The sequence below is a fragment of the Enhydra lutris genome, unplaced genomic scaffold (genome assembly GCF_002288905.1).
Source record: "Enhydra lutris kenyoni isolate GAN:26980312 unplaced genomic scaffold, ASM228890v2 scaffoldscaffold1, whole genome shotgun sequence".
In the NCBI taxonomy this organism is placed as follows: Eukaryota; Metazoa; Chordata; class Mammalia; order Carnivora; family Mustelidae; genus Enhydra; species Enhydra lutris.
In genome coordinates, this window is record NW_019154085.1 from 87,641,548 (window position 1) to 87,665,524 (window position 23,977).

Here is a 23,977-nt window from a genome sequence, read left to right on the forward strand (position 1 = left end):
TATAAAAAAAAAAAATCCCAATTAATGATACTCTCATGATCTGTGTAGCTTTCTGTATGTTTTCTCCATTACAACAAAGAGGTTAAATATGTTTTAACAAGAGGAGCATCATCGAAAGTGAGTAGACACAGTGTCAACTTTTAGCTATATTTGGGCTTTTCTGTCATGAACATGATGGGTTGAAATAATGAATTTAGTTTAGAGACTCAAAAATGAAGACATTTCTAGCCCCTGACATGGGTGGCAAGGCCAAGCTGTACAATAGTCCTCCCTTTCAATTAAATAACACCTATGATGAAAGTTATGAAAAATTTTATGATGTTATTTCTTAATTCACTTGCTAGAAAAGGTAGTGAGGACATAGTGCCTTGTTTCTACACACACTTTAAACATTCCCTTCCCTATCTGTTAGGTGTGTTTGTATTGCCCTGGTGTGTAGTTTCATATTTAAAAGTTTTTCCACTGACCCAGGCCCAAGGAATGAGTACCTGAAATGTTGCTGTGGATACAGAAAGCAATACAAAATTCTGTCACTTTTGTTTTAAATCATATGGTCGAGACAAAATCCTTTTTTCAAATAAGCGATGAGGGGCTTATCTGTGTATTAACACAACTCTATTAGTTTGCCACATTTGTGATTCAAATTAGTTCTAAAATTGTCCAAAAAACTGAAGAATTCCTCTTTGTAAATTTGGAATGCCCCTCTCTACAATTCTTCCTCCTGGCACAGTATTTGCAGTTCTTCCCCAAACGCTGTAAATTATCTTTCAATTCTCCACTGTCTCAAATGGCCTTCCAGACTGCACCACATGATCTGTATTTGAGGGCCTGAATGTGCACAGAAAGCTCAGATCTGCGAATGTCAGAATGCTGAGAGGAAGGTTGAATAATAACACTGGAGCACTTCTCATTAAACACTTAGGTTTGGGTCCCAGTTGCATTGTTATGTGACTCAGGTGAGCTGAGTTCTGTGCTTGGGCAAAAGGTAAGATGTAAAACAAAACGCCCCTGTGCTGGACTCGTGAAGAGAAGAGCACAGTGGTCCAGGGTCACACGTGCAGTTCTGCCTGGGAGTTTAAAAACACACCAACTTCAGATGAGAGAGAAGTGGGTAAAAGTGACACCTGGGACCTGAAATTTAATTTCAGATTCCAATAATATAATTAAATAACATTAATAAAGAGCTAATTAAATTTTGTGTTGCAGGAATAGAAAGCTATTGCCAGAATAAGGGAGGGAAGTTTATCCTGCATTGATAAAGCTATACATTGAAAGCACTCCACTGAAGTCTGATTTATGTAGTGGATCGAATGTTTTTTGTCCCCCCTTCACCCCCCAAAATGAATCTATTGAGGCCCTAACTCCCAATGTGATGGTCTTTGGAAGTCAGACCTTTGGGAGACAATTAGGTTGAGATGAGATTATGAGGGTGGGGCCCCACAATGCAATTAGTGTCTCCATAAGAAGTGGAAGAGCCCAGAGCTTGCTCCTCTCCATGGTGTGAGCACACTGTGCGAGCCACAAAGCAGGCTTCCACCAGAACCCAGGGCTGGTTCCCTGATCTCAGACTTCAGCCTACAGGACGGTGAGAAATCAAATTCTGTTAAGGCACTCAGTCTATAGTATTTTGTTAGGGCAGCCTAAGCCCAACAAGACAATTTTTAAACTTTGGAGGACCACGCTTAGTTGAGGGTGATCTGAGTGATGAAGGGTCTGGAAACATTAATTCGTGAGAATTACTGAAAGAACAGAGAAAGGAAAGTGAACACTGAACAGGGGTTGTGGTTTACATTTTAGGCCTTCTCAAATTTTTTTTAAAAAAGATTTTATTTAGTTAATAGACACAGAGAGAGAGATCACAAGTAGATGGAGTGGCGGGGGCGGGGTGGGGGGGAGAAGCAGGCTCCCCGCTGAGCAGAGAGTCTGATGCGGACCCGATCCCAGGATCCCAGAACAATGACCTGAGCCGAAGGCAGAGGCTTAACCCACTGAGCCACCCAGGCGTCCCAAGGCCTTCTCAAATATTAAGATACTTAAAGAAAGAGGCTGTTTGGATTCTGATACTGACCAATGTGAGTTTCGAAGTTACGGTCTAGCTGCTCTGTTTTTCTTTGTGGAGGGCTTTGGATCCTCTGCTCCGCTAACACTGCTCCATATTCATTCAGGGATCCAACTCTCAGAAGTATTAAGCATTACAAATTCAAACGTAACAGACAAGGGCTTCTGAGGACTTCCTGAGTCTAGTATTTGCTCACGATCATTCCATTGTTTTTCCTAAAACATTTTTAGAAAGAGCACAAAGAAATAGAAATATCCCCCAAAATTCTGAATGAGGTAATAGTTCCTTCTTAATATCCAGTTAGATATTGAGAGAGTAATACACAAAAGTGTCAAAGAACAGTTTTACCACTGTGGTTAGGTAGGGACTTGGGGTAGAGCTCCAAAAATCATTGATTTCGTCTGTTGGTAAGACAAGTATCCACTTTCCACCAGCAGGACAGATGGTAATAATTAGGTCTGCCCATCCCTTACTTGGCAGAGGAATGGACTTGAGATCTCAAAGAGTCAACTTTTCACCAGCTGGACACTCAAAGTGAGACGAAAAGAGAAAGGGTCTGAGAGCTGACTGGTTAAACAATAATCAGGCCTCAAGGCCTCAGGCATTTGACCTTTTGGAATTTCCAATTTCATGCAATAATAAAGATGTTGCATGAAATAAAATGGTGATGGGGACTGCACATTTAAATGGAAGAGTGCAAGTCAACAAAAGGAGGAAACTCTCATAAGTATCCAATATAATTTTTTTTTACAGTTGATGGATTTTTAAAAATCTACTCTTGCCTTCATCTTCCAAGCATATTACTTATACTTTTAAAACCAGCACAGCTGCTTGTTTTCCATCAAAGTGTACCTATTTTCCATGTGTCTGTTTCCCAAAGTGTAGGTAGAAATCACATAAGTCAATTGTTAGGGGAAAATTCCATTCTCCAAATGACACGGCAGTTCTCAGTGAGGCAATTCTGGATTCTGCAGTTCCAACACGAGCAGAACTCCCCAGGCAGCTAGAGGACTCCAGCAGCCACCATGTCTATAGTTTAACTCTCCACAACAAGGCAGAGTGAGTCAAGTGAAAAAATGCTACCTCTCAAGGAGCCGGCCATAGTCCTAGAAGTTATTTGAAAACAATTATTTTATGGACGGAGAGGTGGAGAACTAAAGAACAGGGGCTTGAGCAAATAAGGGCATGTGACTGTGTGAACAAGTTAAGAGAAAATAAGGTAGGCTTCAGGTCATGCTCGACAGCAGGTTTTGAAAATAGCTCACAGGAGGTTAATATGAAAGTTCCCTTAAGAGAATTATAAATAATAATAATAATAATGCTACCTTTTAAAAGTTAGAATATCATGGGGCACCTGGGTGGCTCAGTGGGTTAAGCCTCTGTCTTCGGCTCAGGTCATGATCTCAGGGTCCTGGGATCGAGCCCCACATCAGGCTCTCTGCTCAGCAGGGAGCCTGCTTCCTCCTCTCTCTCTCTGCCTGCCTCTCTGCCTACTTGTGATCTCTGTCTGTCAAATAAATAAATAAAATCTAAAAAAAAAAAAAAAAGTTAGAATATCATAAATTGTGAGAGCTGAAAAATAAAAATAGAGTATTTCAGGTTTGTACACTGAGTACGTGTGTATGCATACATATGCGGAGGGATGACTTCTTGTTTAATGTGGTTTAGTTGATAACTTTTTAAGTGACTCATTGGGAGAAAGATGTACAGGGCTACAAATATTTGCACAAGCTGGTGTATAGATTCCCCTGCCATCCCCTAAACTCTTCACCTACCAATGAGTTTATAATTTTCATAGGCTGAAATGCAGGATATACTACCAGGCAGCACATTTCCCACCTGGGAGAAGGCTTTACTTTGTGGTTGTCTCTTCTGGTGCCACTGGGAATGTCACAGACTTACTAATACTTAATAGAACCAAGGCAGTGTCAGGTTGGAGAAGCAGCTTGGCCTCTGGGTTACGATTAGGATGTATGTCCTGTAAAAAAAAGTGACAGACTTCGGACAAATCATGTGGGGTTGGAACCGGGAATGGCTGGCAGAACAAATAACAAATGTCATGAGATACAGAAAGTGGAAGTCCCTGGACTATGAAGACAGTATCTTGTAATATTATCTTAAACATGTTTGGTAGCCTTTGGAATTCTGGAAACAAACATTAAAGCAGAATCACGATGGTCATATGTGTCATGTAAGAAGCTTTCCTGGAGGCACGGAAAGATGTGGGAATGGACAGAAAGGTCATTTGAGAGTGTGGTCTTAAGAATAGCCTGATTGTACTCTAATTTAATAAGACTAGCGAACATTTGCTGAATACCACATACCAGGAAATCTGTAAGTAAGTGCTTTGCCACGGTGAGCATTCCATTAAATTCTTTCAGTCCCCACAAGGGAGATACTGTTTCTTTACATCCATTTTTTAGATGTGGAAGTTGAGGTGTGGAGGTTAATAATTTGCTCAAGGTCTTACAGGTAGTAAATAGTGGGGTCAGTATTTGAATAATGTGTTGGTACATGGTGGTGTGTCGTGTAGGTAAAAACTTTAACTTAGCTGATGAGAGTACACTTCACTGAGAAGTGAACACATGAGTGGCAATCTGGGACGTGCCACTGGTAGAGGAATTGGGCAAAGACCCTTAATGCGCTGGTGGTGTTCAAAGAAGAGCCAGGACACGGTTGGGCTTGAATGAGATGGGCAAGGCAAGAACAGTAAATAATGAAGTCTAAGAACTTGTGAGCCGCCAGAGCACGTAGGGATTTGAAGATCTTGCAAAGAATGTGGCTCTTCTTTGAAGTGAGATGGTCAACCATTTGCATTATTTAGCCCCTATTACTAGAAACATACTGTATTGGGTGAAAGAGAGAGAGAGAGAAATAAAAAAAACTTACTGGGGAATTAGAGGCAGTCATTCTCCTTCTGGAGCTGTGGCCAGAGTCAGAGCCTGGGTGGTGGGTGGGCAGGCAGTTTTTCCCAAGACCCCTCAGTGGTGATCACAACGTGGTGTCAACCCAAGAGTGTGAAATGAGGCAGGAGCCTCCGTGTAGAATAAAAGGCCACAAACTCTCCATTTCATTAAAATCTATTGAGGCAGTGAACCTGGTAACAGGCAATGAAAACCAGTCACTTAAATCTACCATTAGGGGAATGGCTTAAGGTAACTGTTTTCCACTAAGATATTGAGGAGAAATTCTGCATTTTGGTATATATTTTTTCAAAGCATGTCTGTTCCATTGGAGCGGAGATGCTTAGGAAGCTGACTCATGAAGGCTGACCGGCTGCTTGCTCAGTTTGAAAAGTTTAATGCTTTGAAAGTGACCCCTTAAGGATATGGAAGAAAGGAGAGCAAGTAAAAGGGAAGTTTTAAGGAAAAGCAAAAAGGCAAGCACCACATTTTCTAATGGAGCTGATATCTTACCACTCAATTAATTTCAGAGTCAAGGCCCAATTTGAGTTCTGAATCACCTTCTAGTTTTACTTATAAAGGACTTTTCATTAAGCCAAATTAAGTAGATGGAGGTCCAGTTGTTTATTATCTAGCACTAAACCATTCCTACAAAAAGACACCTGTGCAAGCCATTTGGCTCTAGTCAACTATTTTTTTACAATTTAATTATGAATATAATTAGAATGAGTTAAGAGACAAGCTAGGCATCAGCCATAAAACTTCTAGTTTGCTAGAACACACACACATACACGCACACTGATTAAAAAGCAACCACAACAAAACCCCCCGCCAAGTCTGTGAGAGTGTTAGCTTGTAGTGGAAATGTTAGTGGAAGGGGAGTACTTGTAAAATCTACCTTTATTTTAATTTCAAATTTCCTTGAAATGGCGCTGCAGAAAATATTTTTTTTTTAAAGATTTTGTTTATTTATTTGTCAGAGAGAGAGAGAGAGAGCAAGCACAGGCAGACAGAGTGGCAGGCAGAGGCAGAGGGAGAAGCAGGCTCCCTGCCGAGCAAGGAGCCCGATGTGGGACTCGATCCCAGGACGCTGGGATCATGACCTGAGCCGAAGGCAGCCGCCCAACCAACTGAGCCACCCAGGCGTCCCAGAGAATATTTTTATACTCCATTATTTTTACATCTCTGGTTTCTTTAGGGTGACCCTTTAAACCCTGCTTTTTATTTTCTACAGTTTTAAGGCAATTTGTCACTATCAGGGGTTCAATGTTTAGCAACTGTTTGTAGTCAAGTGCCTTGCAAGCTCTGTTTCTTTTCTCCCAAAGAGTGTCATCACGGAGTTGATGATGCATCAGAAATAGTTTGACCAAAGGGCAAGATAAAGTCAAGAGTAAAGAAAATATTTGCAAATATACTTGACTGGCTTCCTTCCCCAATTACTTATTGAAGGCATACTTTAAACGTAAAATGGCATGATGACCATAGGGGGGGAAGAAAAAAAAAACATTAGAACATGCAATAGATACTTTTGGCCATAAGGCAATGCCTTTAATTTAAGTCATTTTTATATGAGGCTATTGTGACTGGTAGAGACACAGGACTATGAGTTGTATTTAAGGACTCGCTTAGGGTTTGCTCTACCTTTGGTGACTAACAGCCTGCGTTTTGATGGTGTTCAGTCTTGTGGACACCATTTCTCACAATTTATTTTACTGCTTAGTTAATCAATGTTTACAAACACTGGCATTAAAAAATATATTGTCTTTAAATTCATGTGTGACGACAGCTTTTAAATGGAAGATTTGTATGGAACACCATCATTTTTTTCATTTTACCACTGGCTTGCCTAATCTCTAAGTGTTATACATGTATGTATCTATATATGTATATGCATATACATAAAATAAGCGTGATATATAAAATAACCATTTTATAAATGATAACATATAAATATAAATGCTATATATTAAAACTGAGTAATATATATTTATATATAAACAAAATGTATACTTCAGAAGACTGGAAAAGATGACAAAGGAATTGATATTGGAACCAGAAGGTCATTTTGATCAAATAATTAGCATCGGTTGCCATCCCATGATGGTAAATACAGAGAGCATTGTTCAGGGGTGAAAGGAAATGTCATTATTTTTGCATACAGGGGCAACTTCAGAAACTAAATAAACCAACAAATGCAAACTCACATGTTCTAGTGAGAGTACCAAAGAGCTGAGGTGAAGGTGCCTAAAATAAAATAATCAGAAAGTCCTTGAATAAATGAGCTTTGATTCAGGCTTGAGTCAAATCTCTAAGCCTATCCCTCATAAATGATAAATAACACATCTCATAAGTAAATACATGAAGTAATTTCTTTTTATCCCCTTCTCACCTACTAATCAAGCTACAGTTTCATGGTCATCTTGACTCTTGTGATCATCTGGTTTTGAAAGGAGGCAGATGGAAACTACCAGACTAAGAGCTTCTGAGGCATGGAAGTGGAGCTACTGCCATACTTGTGTAAGCTAGGAGAGGGAAAAGTATGTAGTAGGCAGAGAAATGGCTCCACAAGGAGGTCCCCACCTTAATTCCCAGAGCCTATGCCCGTGTTCCCTTACAGAGCAAAAGAGGTCTTCCAGATGTGATGGAGATAAGGACCTTGTGGTGGGAGAATGATACTAGATTATTCAGGTGGGCCCACTGTAATCACAAGGGTCCTCAAAAGAAGAAGAGGGAGGCAGAAGGAGACGTGGCTATGGAAGAGGTCAGAGTGATGTGATTTAATGTGACTGCTGCCTGTGTAGGTGGCGGCCTGGGACCAATAGCTAAGGCATTCAGGTAGCCTCTAGATGTTGGAAAAGACAAGGAAATGGATTCTCTGCTAGAGCCTCTAGAAAGGAACCTGGCCGACCTGTGGACACTGCATCTAGCCTGGTGAGACCAGTGTTAGACTTCTGTTGTACAGAACTATCACATAAGAAATGACTATTTTTAGGCCACCAAGTTTGAGATAATATGTTACAGTAGCAATAGAAAACTCATGCACATGTCCTCGGGAGAGCAGGAAGGACTCCGTGGCTGAGCACCCTGAAGCAGTCTTGGCTTGTTGCCTGTTGTAATTCGATACAAGTGAAAACTGCAAAAAAGAACACTAATAAAAGGTGAGCTTGAAATAGTTACTCAACTGCTTTCAGCTCAGTCATGATCCTGGAGTCCAGGGATCCAGTCTTGTATTGGCTCCCTGATCAGTGGGGAGTCTGCTTCTCCCTTGGCCCCTCCCCCGTCTCATGTTCTCTCTCTCATTCTCTCTCTTTCAAATAAATAAAATCTTAAAACAAAAAGAAATAGTTACTCATATGAAATAGGAAAATAACCTTGTGTAGAGCTAAATACATTTCAAAAGGAGGGGGTAAACAATTGGTCATAAAAATAATAGGGTAAAGAGTTAAAAATATTCAGAGAGAATAACATTAAAGCATGGATGTTTTTAATGTTGAGTAGTAAATATTGCAACATTGTCAATCCTTGCAAAGTTCTACTTTATTTCTAACTTAAAACTCCATTATCAAAATTTCTGATCATTTAATTTAATTCCAACCTTGGTTAAGAAAAAAGAAAGAAAAAACTGATTGTGGATTTATATAGGACTTATAGGTCCTCTATAGGAAGCTATATTTGCCAACAATGCCAACAGGTATTTGCCAACAGCTAGTTAGTTATCTTTCAAGCAAGATTTCTTCTTAATGGTCCCCCAAAGGCAATGTATGAAGACGAAAAGTATTTGTGTTTTAGAGTCTGGAATTGAATGCTAAATCTAATCTCTTGAGCCATGTGAACTTGGGGAATATTTTATAACTCACTTTATTCCTCCGAAGAATTTATTTCTTTCAAGTTATTTATTGAGTACCTAACATAGAATAAGGAAAATGTTATCCTAGTTAATTCTCGTAGTAACAGGATGAACTAGAAATTATTTTCCACAGGATCTTTCCCTTCTCTTATATCCCCTGCTTTGTTATTTTGAGGGTTAAGTGAGATAATTGTAAAAAAAAAAAAAAATGACAACAAGTTTTTCTCCTCTCTTTCCCTATCCTGGGGACTTGGTAGTAATGCAGACATTAAATCAGAAAAGACACTACTCGTCTCTATTCTTTGGATATGTAGAGTTACCCGAATGAAAAAGATAGGAGTAGAGGTAAGCTTAGTACATTTCCTGGGATTTAGATATACTGGAAATGTCCAGACCCTGGCAGGACTTTAGTTCCAAGATTGCATCACAGATCATAAAACTCTATGGCCGTGTTTTTGTCTGAGTTCACATTTACAGTACTAATACCGCTTTCAGCACAAGTCATTTCCAGGGAATTAAGTCCTTGCAGTCAGCGGGTTAAATCCCCACGAAATAACCTGCGGTGACCCAGTTGCATTGACCTCAAATATAGAATTTCAGATCAATAGCTGCAGGACTTGGATTCCGAAATATAAAACAATCTCTGGTGTTTTTGTTACCCCAATGAGTGTTATCAGAAAGGGGATCGCTATGGCAATTACAGGTTCTTACATATTAATGTTTGTGTTTGGTCCAAAAAGAAACTATTTAAAAAAGTAAATGCCTTCTGTTCTTTTTTCCCGGAATGTGTAATGATGACTTTCAAACATATAACAAGAATTCACAGTAATTCCAATGGCACAAGTGGTCATTAATTGCTTGTACATGAAATAACATTTCCTCCTCAGAGGGCAAAGCATTCCAGTTGGAAGTAAAATTCCTTTTGGTCTATTCACTTTTAAACTATGTCATGAAAGGATAACAGATCTCTCAATCTCTCCCAAATAAAAATGTTAAGCCTAGGATTGGGGGGTAATGAAAGAGAAAAGGGAAATAATGTTATAGCGACATGAACCATAACATTGACTGACATGGTGTTTTCCTAGTGTCTGACCAAAGAGCAGAAACCACTTCAAGTATTTACACAAACAGAGGGAATTAATTCGATGCAGGGAACTGGTTACCCATGTGATGAAGAAGCTGAGAGCCCAGTAAGGAAGATTGAAGTAATGGAGAAACCAGCCCCTGCCGGAAGCTACTACTGGGCTGGATGGGCAAAGAGGGAAGGGTCCGCATCACTAGATGGCAGCTGGAACCAGAGCAGGCCTCTCCAGTCAAAGCTGAAGCCATGGAAAAGATGGACCTTCAGGTAGAGAAACCACCTGAGGCAGGTGGGTGGGCAAGGGAGAGGGGGTGGAGGATAAACTAACAAACCAGCTGGTCTTTTCCTTGGGTCTCCCTCTGCTCTGTGCAGGCAGTGCCTCCACCGGCTGTGGCAGCCGGAAGCCAGCCCTCAAGAGCACCTGTGAAATGTAGCTGGGGAGGGCCCACGAGGGCCCACCCTCCTACGTTACAGAGCACAGAGTGAGAGGCAGAGGTCAGATGGCCACGAGGCCCAGAGCCAGCATGGATGGACATCTTCCCCATGAATTTCCTTCACCCGGTTGGTTCCTTTTCAAAAGAAGGCCAAGACCTCACAGGCAGGTCTACTGAGCTTCTCACTGTGTAGATTTTATAAAAGGCAGTGAGCTACGATAAAACCCATCACCCCTTTGGGACTGGATATAGATGTCTTCATAGTTTTGAAAGATTTTTTACTCGATTGGTACACATTGGGATAGAAGTACTACTCTGGTGGAGTTTTATCATTGCCAATAAGGAGGTGGCCATTCTCCCATTGGTTAAGATATTTAAATAAGAACTACCACTTGGACCTGGACTGGTTGAGTTTAGAACACCAGAACTGAGCAGATTTTGCCAGAAACACATGGGTTGGTACACATAATCTCTGTCCAACATTGTAACATATTTCTCCACCATACAACCATGTTGGTTAGTCCTTCCATTTTGTATAGTAAGAAAAAATAGGTACTGTTTTGAGTTAGGTAAAGCAAGGTTGTTAGGTTGATTCTCCTTGCCTTAAACAATGAAGGAAACCCTTTCTCCTTGTTGTTGTTGTTGTTGTTTTTTTTTTAAAGATTTTATTTATTTACTTGACAGAGAGAGATCACAAGTCGACAGAGAGGCAGGCAGAGAGAGAGAGAGGGAAGCAGGCTCCCTGCTGAGCAGAGAGCCCAATGCGGGACTCAATCCCAGGACCCTGAGATCATGACCCGAGCCGAAGGCAGCGGCCCAACCCACTGAGCCACCCAGGCGCCCCTCTCCTTGTTTTTATATTACATTCTCAGACAAAGCTTAGCTAAAGAAACACTGTTAGCATCTGCAAAGTATCTTACAGTTTTAAAGGACTTTCTTAAGCACTATCTTTTTTGTTTTTGCCATAACCCATTTTACAGGCGTTGCCAAAAACTCTGGCAATAGCCATCCATCATGATAGCATGCTGTCTCTTCAATTCTGCCTTGTTCCATTTGGACTGTGCTTGTGTTTCTGAAATTCTGTTAAGCGGGGGTTGAGTCTACGAGAGTGCAGAGATGGTCCTACTCTTCATAGAAATTCAAAGGACATGCCCTCACATGGGTTCTGAGTCCTGCTTCCCCTCTCTCCCAAGCTAAGGGAATGGCTTGCCTTGTATCTTTAGAATCAGGCAAACTAAAGGAAGCTTAAATGATGGGTTTCTGTATCACAGCCCTCAAATCAGCATGTGTACTGCTATGCTTACAAATAACATAATCCTCACCTAAAAGTCTGGAGGCCATGATGTGAAATCTGTATGACTTCTTTAAATATACACAATCAGAAATAGGTACCGAAATGCAAGTTCCCTGACTTCCTACCAGAACACTGTGCTAACATCGCGAGTCATCTTTCATGCTTGCCTACCAGGGTCCAAGACACAACATTAGAATAAGCTGCTATGGAAATGCATGCTTATTTATTATTTTCTTCATTTCTTGTTTTAAAAAGTTGAGCCTGGGAACCATAAAATACTGTTCTCCTTGAGAAGCAGGAAGCTCATGAAAAAAAAGTCATGACCAGGGTTAAGAGGTCCAGCCTCACCTCAAGACCTATCGTTAGAGCACCTGTTACTATATATTCAACAAGAACAATGATGACAACAACAAAATCCGACACTGTGAGCAGAGAGCAAGAGAAAGACCTTAGGGAAATAAATTCTGCTGTATTCCTCTTGATATCATTTGGTGGTCAGAACTTTAAACAAGTATGAAGACTTGTGAAATGGGAAACAGAATAAAGGGCATATTAAGGGGCTGTTCTCGAACATGGGACCCCCCAAACTCCCACTCCCACTAATGGGAACACTGCACACAGTCACTCTGTATCAGACCTCCTAAGCAGAGCATTTTTTTTTCTTGGAGATTTTTCTCATTTGGACTTTAATTAAGCTCCTGCCAGGCTTGTAAGCTTTTTAATTTTACCTTTCTTTCTTCTTCCTTTCTTTTTCCTCCTTGAATCAGCCTGCTTGCCAGGAAACTTTTTCTAAGCTGTCACAATTATAGTAAGTGTACCCTAAGGTACTAAATTTAGATGTACTAGTAGTAGCTTCTGGAAGCATCAATAGCAAAAGTTTCCTTGCATGTCGAAAGATTTTTATTCATTCATTCATTCACTCATTCATTTACTGATTTTTATTTAAGTGTGTGTGTTCTGAATGCAAAAACAATAGAAAAGGAAGCTTCCTGGAGTGAGTGTACAATGACTACTGGTTAGTATGTGATATAATTCAACCTTCCACGAAGTCACCAGTTTAACCAAAGAAAGCTGCCATTATTTAATTGAATATGACACCATTCATAAGCAAACTGTAGCTATTTACTAGTATTGGGGGGTGATGGGTGAGGGAACCTCGAGAGGGTGATGCCCGAGCCTATGATTTAACACCTCTAATGAAACAAAAAAAATCAAGGTCACTTAAGTTCTTTTTCAAGACCTTTTTGTACTCAAACTCCTTGAAACTCCAAAGGTAAGCACTGAGTTGCCAAAGGCCATCTTTTTAAAACAGATTCCAGAAGCTAATTTCATTTGAGGAGGGTTCTTTGAAAACTGACCACTCTTAATAGCTTACCCTATTCTTTTTTTAAACAAAAAAACAAAAAACGAAAAGCAAACAAACAAAACAAAACTCAGATAATATTGCAGGGCCAGAAATAAAAATAAGCCATCAAAAACACAAAACGAAAATAAACCATGGGGAGTGTTGGGGGGCATTGTTGTCTCCGCCATTGCTATTCTTGTCATTCTTTGTTTACTTAACAACTCCACGCCACTAGGTTACTCCACCAAGCACTCCTGTCTGTGAGGTTACTTACTGATTGCTTCCACAAACCGCTCAAAGAAGCTGTAAGGGAAGAGCGGCTCAGGCAGCTCCCGGAAAAACATCTTCAGTGCTCCGGTGACAACGTGGATGTCCTCCCACTGGCTGTCGTCCAAATTCAGCTTCTCTTCTGGGAAAACACGAGGAGAAATGGAACAACTGGTTTTAATGAAACAATTACAAGACACTAATTATTATGTTAATGTTTGCCTACTATCATCAGCAACCGTTAACAGCCTTCTGCACCTAGAGGTTTGGTGCTGTGCGTGGTTTTTTTTTTTTTTTCGTTTCCCTTTTTCCGTAGGAAGGGAACATTTTCAATGGAATACCATCTGTAGGAATGCAGCTAACAAAAAAACAAGAGACACAAAGAGACAGTGCCATTGACACAGTATGTCAGATACATTTATTCCCATAATGCATCAGTATGAAAATTAGCATCACAGCTCAACATGATTCAAAGCTATTTGGTTTTGAGGCCAAGGGGCTAAGAGTTGCCAGTGATGGCCGGCTCAAGGGACCGGCCTAAAGGCCTTGCTGAGCCAACAGGAGACATATGCTAAACATGGCAATAGAAAATGAGTTATTGCTTTACATGTGTTAGCCTTGCTATGTACAAGGGAATAATGGGTAACACTTTTTTGCTTTTTTTGCTGAATATAAAGTCAGCAAGGAATAGAATACTGAGTGAGAAAGGATATTAATTCCTTCTTACTGCTTCAAAAATATCTTTTTTTTTTTTTTTTTTTTTTTAGTTTTCATCTCAGCGAGGAAAATGTGCCCAGCAACAATATTAGACAGACCCCTGTTGGCCTACAGAGGCTATGCAAAGCTGTCAAAAATGATAACACACTAAAGACAAACCACAAGTGCTTACCAACTCCGCCTAGAAACAACAGACATGTTTGCTTGGGAAGCTTGACTGAGTTGAGACATTTAAATATTAAAGAACATAAATGCCAAAATGAAATTTTTAGAAGGCATAAGGGGACGCTGGACAATTATTTTCTTCTCGTTTGCCCTCAAAAGGAAAGTCTGGAATCCTTCTCCCCCAAAAAGTGGATGTGGCAGGGTCTGAAAGGGACAGCTTTACATACTGCTAAAAGGAAGTGCGGCAGAAAAGCATCAAGGCTGATCCGTAGTATTTGTCTTTGTAAATTTGCAACATGAAAGAGATGTTGAATTCTGGGCCAAAACAAAACAAAACAAAAAAAACCCTAAAGCTAATCATTTTTAACAACCTGGGAGGGGGTGGTTAAGTGAAAAGCCTGGTATCCTGGCCAGAACTTAACAGGTATTCGGTCAACTGGAATTTTGTTTCTCTCCCGATGTCTTGGGTTCACATTCACATGCCCCCTTGGTGTCAGTTTTATGAAGCAGAGGAAAATCTGCACCAAAAATGTGAGAAAAGCTGAGAATTGTCACTGTAGGGAATCTCGGCATGGGCTGCTTTGCTAATAGTGTTCATGTCCTTTTAAAATCTTAGCCCAAATCTTTATCAGATCTCTTTTTCTAAATGGACTATTATCTCCAGGGCTGGTGAGTGACTGTTCCTGTTCAATAAGATGTTTGCAAAGAGAAGGGAGGAAGGTGGATCTGTTTATTTCCAATGGGCTATTTTCTTCTTCCCTTTCAGTCTTCGTTCTTACCTCAGTCATAACACAATAATATGATCCACAACAAAATCAGTGGAGGAGACCTTCTTTCTGCCCTGCAATCATCTTTGATTGATTGTATTTCAACAATTAGTCTTTTATTTGGCTATGTACTATTCAAATAGGCCGACAGCAACTTAGCAGGCCAGCTTTAAACAGTCAACTGTTAACAATGGCATCAAAAAGGGAGACCTGATGGGGTTTACTGTCACTTTAAAGAACGGGGTTTTCACATTGTTGAAATCTGTCAGATATTTTGAAATGTCCCTCTCACTATGGTGCCACACCCCCTGCGTGCCCTTATAATAAAATTGGTTTTACTCCTGATTAAATCATTTTCTCCCTACCCACTACCATACTTCTCATAATGGACCTGTGCGCTCTACAGCTGGTGTTCTTCCCATGGTACCAATTCTTACTTTATCTTTTAAGCACTTTGCTGCTAAGATCTCATGCAGAGTGCTTATGTTTTGTTAAGAGCTTCATTCTTAGAGAAATAGCTTAACACATGTTCTAAAAATGTTGTACAACTTATTGCTTAAAACACATTTAGAAAATGTATAAGTACTGTAGCTTTGGCACTGAACTTTAAGCGGAAACGTAAACACACACACACACACACACACACACACACACACACACACACAACTATCTTAACCAACTATTTATCAGAAAAGTCCAAGACAAAATGCCGTTCTGGTGCACAGGTTCAAGATTGCCAAAGGAAAGTGTTCAGTAGATAAAAAAAGAGAATGGTTTTATCTGGAGCAAGAAAACAAGAACAAACAATTGCTTGACCATTGATATTTGTCCTCTCTGAATAAATATCAGTTAATTCAAGTGATTGTAAAAACGGGATAGTTCAATATATTTAAAAAAGAAAATTTGCCATCAATAAATACCATTTGATGATATCCACTTGAAATGACATATAATAATAATAATTTGTGTTACTTAAGCCAGCATTCCTACTATGTGGTCTTCATTTAAGAAAACAAAGCAAAACAACGTGTAGCCCTCTACAAGTAGCTTAAACAAATAGTATCACAAGCAATTGGAAAGAATCTTTTGAAATATAAAATCTAATTTTTATATTAAGTTTTTTCCTAACCAACCAAGTTTAAGATTACTTGTAAACCGGAGGGCTTTGAGGAGTATTTTCCAAGGCCATTGTGACTTATCTAAACATGCAGTTATGTCCATGTACAAAATGAACTGACCATAATTGTATCTTGGTTTTAACAGGTATCATTATAAATACATTTGTATTATTTGATAGACACTTTCTAACTAATCTGTTAGCGGTGGTAATCTTTTAGGGAAAGCATCCCTTTTTTCAATAGCACAAGATTTCTCAACAGTAAAGCACTATTAACATTTGGAATTAGATAATCCTTTGTTGTAGGGGCTGGGCTATGTATACTGGGGTATAGGAGCATCGCTGGTCCTGACCCACTAGATGCCAGTGGCACTTCCCAGTGGTGATGATGAAACAATCCCAGATAGTGTCAACCATCTCCCGGTGGCTCAAAGTTATCCCCAATTGAGAACCACTATAACGAGCTGTAAGAATCTATAGAAGTTACCCAGAGAATATTGATTTTTGAACATTACCTGAGGTAGGCGAAGAAGTACAAAACTAGATAACACTCACACTGAGATTTCCTTGCTATGAACTTAAGAATTGGTCATTATAATGGACAAAATCAAAACCTTTTACAGAATAAGGTCCAAGTGACCACATTCCAGGGTGCTTTGCAACAAAAACAGTTAACCAACCGTAGTGCTTACTCAATACTTGGGACTATGTTATACACTTTAGATTCATTATCCAAAGTAATGGTCTCAAGATGAACGTGAGGACCATGCTATTGCTATCATCATCTCCATTTTACAGACAGGGAAAATGATGCATGGGTAGGTTAAGTAGCTCTTCCATTGCTGACAAGTGATGAGTCCAGAGTAAGAAGCCAGCAACCTCACCCACCCCTCAAAAGCACTATGTCCACACTTGATCTTGGCTGGCAGAAGCTTAGAGGGAAGAGGTACGTTAAGTGGTCATTGCAAGGGGTAGTGGACTGATTATTACTTCAAGATAGGACTTTTACATTTTATCCCTAAATGTCTACTTGAGGCTATGCTTTTATCTGTAAACCAACTCTGATCTTTTGTAATTACTCATTCACAGGAGGAAGAGATTCTACTATAAACAGATATAAAGCAAACTGGCAATAAAAAGGAACTGCATTAGGAAGGGGGCAGGGCACGGAGCAAGCTGCCCTGTGAAGATGTGGTGAAGAGGACATATGATAGAGTAGGAAAGAGATTATACAAAACACCAGGCCTGGATTCACCACTAATTCACCATATATCTGTTTACTTTCTTGTGAAATGAAGACAGGCAGAAGGATAGTTTTTGAAAACATCTGGAAAGCACAAGGAAACAAACATAGCCAAGATTCTACTACGACAAGAAAGGTCAGTAAAGGCCAAAAAGGCAAAAAACATCAGGGATTAAGGCAATCAGCATCAACCATCCTGTTGTTTTAGGGGATTTACCTCAGTGTGATGTAGTGTGTCACATGACATCAATAGAGATGTGACATGCTGGAGTCCAATACTGGGAAGAAGGCTGACTGAATCATGATATCTCACAGTCCTTACTCTGTTAATCATGCTGATTTCTCCTGGTCCTCTAATTGGGTTTTCTTAAATTCACTTTGGTCATGGCTTTTGGCTTAAAGCACTTAAACAGAACTGAAGATAGGTCAAGCTCTAGAACCCAAACACTATGTGACTTTCATGAGATCGCCAAGACATATCTACATGTTGTAGCTCAAAAAGGCCATCTTGAAATGTCCTTTCTTGCAGGGTCTTTTGTGTATTTTATTTATTTTAAGCAAAAACATCTATATCAAGCTACTTATATTTGAAAGAAAAAATAGATAATAACTATTAGGGACAATCTTTCTTAAAATGGAGAATTGAAAGATGGACCTTTGATAGTGACAGCAGATCCTGGTAATTTCCTCTGGAAAAGGGCATGTTTATTAGCTCAAACGCCACTTTCCTCATACATTGCTCTATAGATTGGTAGAACCAGAAGTTACAAAATCTGCTCTGATTTTGACTAAACTCACTGCGCTGATTGAAATGTGACTTCAGATAATTTGAACTATCCAGAAGCAAGTAGTGACGTCAGAGTAGAGAGGTACTTCTTTGTGTATTGAAGAGCAAGTGCGTGTTTACCTGGTAGTTTTTTCCAGGCCCTTTCAAAGCTTCTTTCCAACTTTCTTTTACTGTTGTAATAAAAAGGAGGAAAAGACACACCAACTTTCCCCAGGATGTGGGGAGAAGAGCTTGGATTTCATTAATATAGTGACAAGAACCTATTACATTGTAAAACTCTAATAAAGGATGTGGTATCTTTTTCCAGGGCAGATGACCATTCGGAAACCTTATCTGAAAAGTCCCGCTGGGTACATGAAAACCAGAGCCCACATGAAAGAGATGCCAGAGGGACTACTGATCTGAAAAATAATAATACATTGGGCCATAAAATCAAACTGGAAGATTAGTTATTAAAGTGGATAAGACAAACTGTTTATTGATAAGGACATAACTGATTTTTAGTTTAACACTTTAAAAAAAAAAGATTTTGTTTATTTGACAGAGAAAGATCACAAGTAGGCAGAGAGGCAGGCAGAGGGAGGAGGGGGGAAGCAGGCTCTGTGCTGAACAAGGAGCCCAATACGGGGCTTGATCCCAGGACCCTGAGATCATAACCTGAGCTGACAGCAGAGGCTTAACCCACTGAGCCACCCAGGTGCCCCTGATTTTTAGTTTAACACTTAAAGGGGTGGATCAAAAGGAAGTTGGTTGAATCATTTGACTAGCTCAACCTTTCCTGTTGTTTTGGCCCCTTAAAGTAACAGTTCAGTATGATTTCCAGTATATTAGAGAGCTTCCAATTTCTCAAACACAGTGATATGAACCTTGTGTCCAAAGTAGCATCCCTCCATGCTGCACTCACTCCAGCCCCTTTCTAGAGCATCTTGGGGCTAACATGAGACTTTGATGAGGACATTATTTTAGAAAACTTGACAAAACGGCCAGTTAATTTGTTAGTTCACTTGTTTTGTGTTACATAAACATAGATGGAATACAGACAACATACTGGGGCTGTATTTTGTGCTTTTCAAAGCCACAACTGTTGAGGTTATTTTATATTCCTCAAAGGAGAGGGTTCTACCAAGTGCTCAGAGATATTCAAGTAAATATAGACTAAGTTCTAGACATTTTATATCTTATGTCTGTTCCCTAGAATGAGACCCTGTTGACTTTGCAGACAAGCAAGAACAAACTCCAAGAATAAACATATCACCCCCAACAATGTACAGTGTGACCTTTATGGGCTGAATTGTGTCACCCTCAATTCATACGTTGAAGTCCTTACATCCAGTAACTTAACATGTGACTGTATTTGGAGACGGGTGTTTTAAAGAGGTAATTAAGGTAAAATGAAATCGTATTGGGTGGGCCTTAATCCAATGTGACTGACATCCTTGTTCAAAGAGAAGATTAGGATATGGACATGTACTGAAGGGAAGACTGTGTGAAGAAACGGGAAGAAGACGGCCGGCCCTCTACAAGCCAAGCAGAGAGGCCTCAAAGGAAAGCAACCCTGCCAACACCTTGATCCTAGACTTCTTGCCTTCCTAAATATAAGCAAATATTCTGTTGTTTGATCCCACCCAACTCCCAGTCTGTGGAACTTTGTTATGGCAGCCCTAAGAAATGAATATAATGGTCAAAAGTTTATGTTGAGAAAGATATCCTGTTCCTTGAGATCACATCTAAACATTTTCTTAACATATGAGGTATGCCACACTTAGGAAATATAATAGACGACAGAAAGCTATTAGGTTATTCCAGATGAATAAAACAATTATCTAGATTCAGAGAACAGGTTTGAAGCTGGAATTAGTTGGATAATAGCTTGCTTACTTAGACTCAACCTAAAAATTTCAAATGATTTGCTCTAAGAATATGCAGGATGCTCTCAATCTTGGCCTCTAGACAAAGAATAAAATTATGATTGCCATTTTCTTACTCATTCTTTTTTTCCAGCTACTACTTCTAAAGTGCACATATTTCATTGCTGTTATAACCTCAGACACAAAATACTAGGGAACATTTAAAATGTTCCCAGGAAACACTCAATGCAATCTAAATCAAATATCTATGGCCATGGTATCTATCAAAGAAGGAGGAAAATGGGTTTAAAAAGGAAGCTTTGTATTCCAAAACCAAAGAGATTTAGTCCTTACAATTTATCATAGTAACTTCCAGGAAGCTATGAACAGGCCTACATTTAAAAATGGGTACTTTACCGTGAGAGAACATGGTTTGATCTGGGCGGTTTTGCCACTTGACCTACAAAATATAGTTTTGTGTGGCCATCATAATAAGAAAGAGGGGGGAACAAAGGAAATAACTGGAAACTCTCTAAAATACAAAAACTAAGAACAAAACAAAACAAGACAAAAAAGAACAAGCTTTCATTTCCTAATGGGATGTTTTAGCATGCCATGTTGGCTTGCTTTCTATGTATTTCGGGAAGTGTATATTCCTTTGCAAGTCACTTAGGAAGCCCAAGGCATGTAAATAATGTCACAGGCTAATATAAAATATCTTTAGTTACTCACTTTGAAGGAAGCAGAACAGCCTTCTACTATATCCAGCCTAGTTACTGGGTCAGGAATGAGAATGTCTTATTTTTATTTTTCCTCAGATTTCATTTGAATGTAAATAATAACATAATAAATAGGTACAACTGAAATTTGTAAAGCAAGCACCACAGATGGAAAGTGTAACAAATGTGTCATTGCTTTGTGCATCTTTAATTTATAATGGTGTACCATAAAAGATCGTCCCCTTCATCATAACTCCATGTATAATGCCACCTTACAAAATGATGTTATTGACATTATGCTTCTCTCCAGGTTTTTAGATATTTTTCGTCTAGGGATCTGAGGAGAGGTAGCCCTGTTCGGAGTCTAACAACACTGTCACCACTCACAAAAATGAATTGACTTTATTTGTGAGGATCATACATTTAAAAAAAGGATATATTTCATGGTACCAATATATATTTCTTTAATTCCTTTCATACTCAGAGCTCCCAACACTGCTCTTATTTCCATTCAGTCAAAGGCTTTTTGTGCTCTGCAGACACCATACACAATGGTTCATTTTATTTGACTGTCTTCACCAAACAGATTCTGAATTTGTTTGAATTCCATGGATGATTTCATACATTACATATTCCAAAGGGTAGAGAATCCGTAGGATTACATTTCAACAAAGTCATTTTTGAGTTTCCTTCGTTATCGGCTCTAAATTTCAACACCATTGCTATTTGTTCCCTCAAAGTTATATTACATTTGTAAATATCAAGCAGGAAGTCAGGTCAAAAGATATCTCATAATGATATCTAGGAAATAAATACAATTCAATCGTATAAATGCCCACCTACAGATAACATTTCTATTGTAGGTATATGCACGTGCGTCCATGTTATTTAAAGTGCTGGCTTCCTCACTGTCCAATGAGAACTTTCAGCTCTCCCTCCTAATTTTGTGTGAATTAAGTGAAGTAATGGATGTAAAAGATTTAGTATAGGCTTGTTATAATGTTATTAGAAAATTTATTTGGACATTATCTTCTTGGTCGGCCAGACTTCGGCAAATGTTCCTAGAATCTAATATAATTTCTAGCTTTTATTATTCCCTTTACTACATGGTTGGTGTTTGTGGGGTTAGAAATGGTATCATTTAGCAGGAAGGACTGGGCTCTTTCCTAGTTTAGAAGTCTCCCGTCTGGAAATATTTCATCAGGAAAATAGAAATAAAAGGTAAAAAATTGGTAGACTAAGATGGTGCTACTCTTGTTCATCAAAACCATTTTATTCCTAGATATCAGTTAAAGATAACAAAGATGAAGAGAATGTTTTGGCAATCATTGAAGATCATTTTTCCCCTAAATTATCTTGATTAATTGATTCATGGGAGTAGTTAAATAAATTTTCTATTTCGTATCACAAGAACTGCCAGAGTTCTTCAAAGGCACATGAAATCAGAATTGGGAGATCTGTAAGTTTTACAACTGTTTGCATAAACATAGACAGAATAGCTAGATCTCCATGCATCAGTTTCTTTGTGAAATCATTGACTAACACGATGTTCTTAATTCCATATCTGTGCAATATTTTCAGTCCAGAATAGTGATATAGATTTTTTCATGAATCTATTATCGATAACTGGTTATTTTGTTTTTGTGAATGAAAAACTTTAGAGATTTTTGTTTTCCCACCTCAAAGGAGAGTCTGCCCATCTGACTTCTCCAGGCTCCTCCAGGCTCCTCCAGCTTTCAAAGATATGGACCATAAAATCACCCTTGCATCCCTTTCTTCCATAACTTTGGAGAATCATAATTCATACAAATAATTCACAATGTGGGCTGTTTTTATTACAAAGGAGCTATAAAAAGTAGTTGATAAAAACTGTCAAATCACTTGACAACATACTTGAAAACCTACATTGTTTAACATGAAGAGTGTGGTGCTTATTGCGATTTAAAATTTTTTTTCTATTTTATTTTGAAAAGGAAAATGTATTCACACAATTTAAGATTTAAAATACATACTGCAAAAGTCTCTTTCTAGTTATCCCTAGCTAGCCAGTTCACCTTCCCTAGAGGAAACCCATATTATCAATTTCCTATGTATCCTTTTAAAGCCATTTTGTATACTCAAGCAGTATTACCCTCCACCACCACTTAAAACATAAACAGCAATATAATCTATGTACTGTTCTGCATCTTGATTCTCTTCCCTTGACAATATATCATAGAGATTATTCAAAATCAGGACATAAAGAGCTTCCTTGTTCTTTTTTAAAAGCTGCATATTTAATTTTATGGATGTACAGTAATTTATTAATCAGTTTTCAATTGTCAAATATTTTGCATAGTACTAGTGTAAGTTATCTTGTTCTTAGACCATTTATATCTAAGTATAAGTATGTACTATGCTAACAGAACAAATTCTTAGACCTGGAGTTTCTAGATCAAACATTGTGTGCATATCTAAAATATTGATAGACCTTGCCAAATTGCCCTCATAGCTAATACACCAATTTATATTACCATCACAATATTTGAAGACTATGATTCATTGGGAATATGTATTCATTATTGCCTGTCACTCTTCTCCGGCGTCTGTAAATTGTGCCTTTAATAGTGTAGCTGAAAAAAATACTAAATACTAAATAAATAAAGAATAAAATGAGGAGAAGCATAGAGACTTAGATGAAAAATACACATAAAAACCTTGGTTAATGAAGTGAAAAAGTTTGAATCTTTAAATGACAATAACTGGTAAACAATTGATGTTTAACAAATGTATAACAACAATAACTACAAATAAGAAAATAAGCCCCAATAACAATAACTATTTTATGTAAGATGAAATCAGAGAGGGAGACAAACCATAAGACACTCTTAATCATAGGAAACAAACTGAAGTTTAGTGGAGGGGAGGGGAGCAGGAGGATGGGGTAACTGGGTGATGGACATTAAAGAGGGCCCATGATGTAATGAGCACTGGGTATTACATAAGACTGATAAATTACTGAACTCTACCTCTGAAACTAATAATACACTATATGTTAATTAATTGAATTTAAATTAAAAATAGTAAAAAAGCAACAGTAACCATTTTCTGATGAAATAAGATAAGAAGAAAGAGAAACAAAAGTTAAATTAAAAAATGGGTGGGTATGCCAAAAATAAATGAATGAATTGAATTCTACCATTTATGTCAATTTCAGCAGTTAGCAGTATAGAGTTAAACAAATTAAGTATTGATCAAGTTAATTAACATATTCATTCATTAAAACAATTTATGAGACACCTACTAGATGTCAATGCTGTGTTAAGTGCAAGAAATATAAGAAGAAAGGCAATTCTAAGGACAGAATGAGGAATGCAAGATGTTTCAGAAATGGTATAAAGAATCT

General features: G+C 38.6%; 1 protein-coding gene across 1 annotated transcript in view; it reads right to left on the reverse strand.

The window, feature by feature from the left end:
* The window catches only part of LOC111143410 (Rho GTPase activating protein 15), a 607,442-nt gene that overhangs the window by 120,943 nt on the left and 462,522 nt on the right, over window positions 1-23,977 (reverse strand). The window contains exon 12 of the mRNA XM_022497494.1: window positions 13,238-13,372. Within this exon, the coding sequence (XP_022353202.1) occupies window positions 13,238-13,372 (135 nt within the window). The remainder of the gene's footprint in view (window positions 1-13,237; window positions 13,373-23,977) is intronic.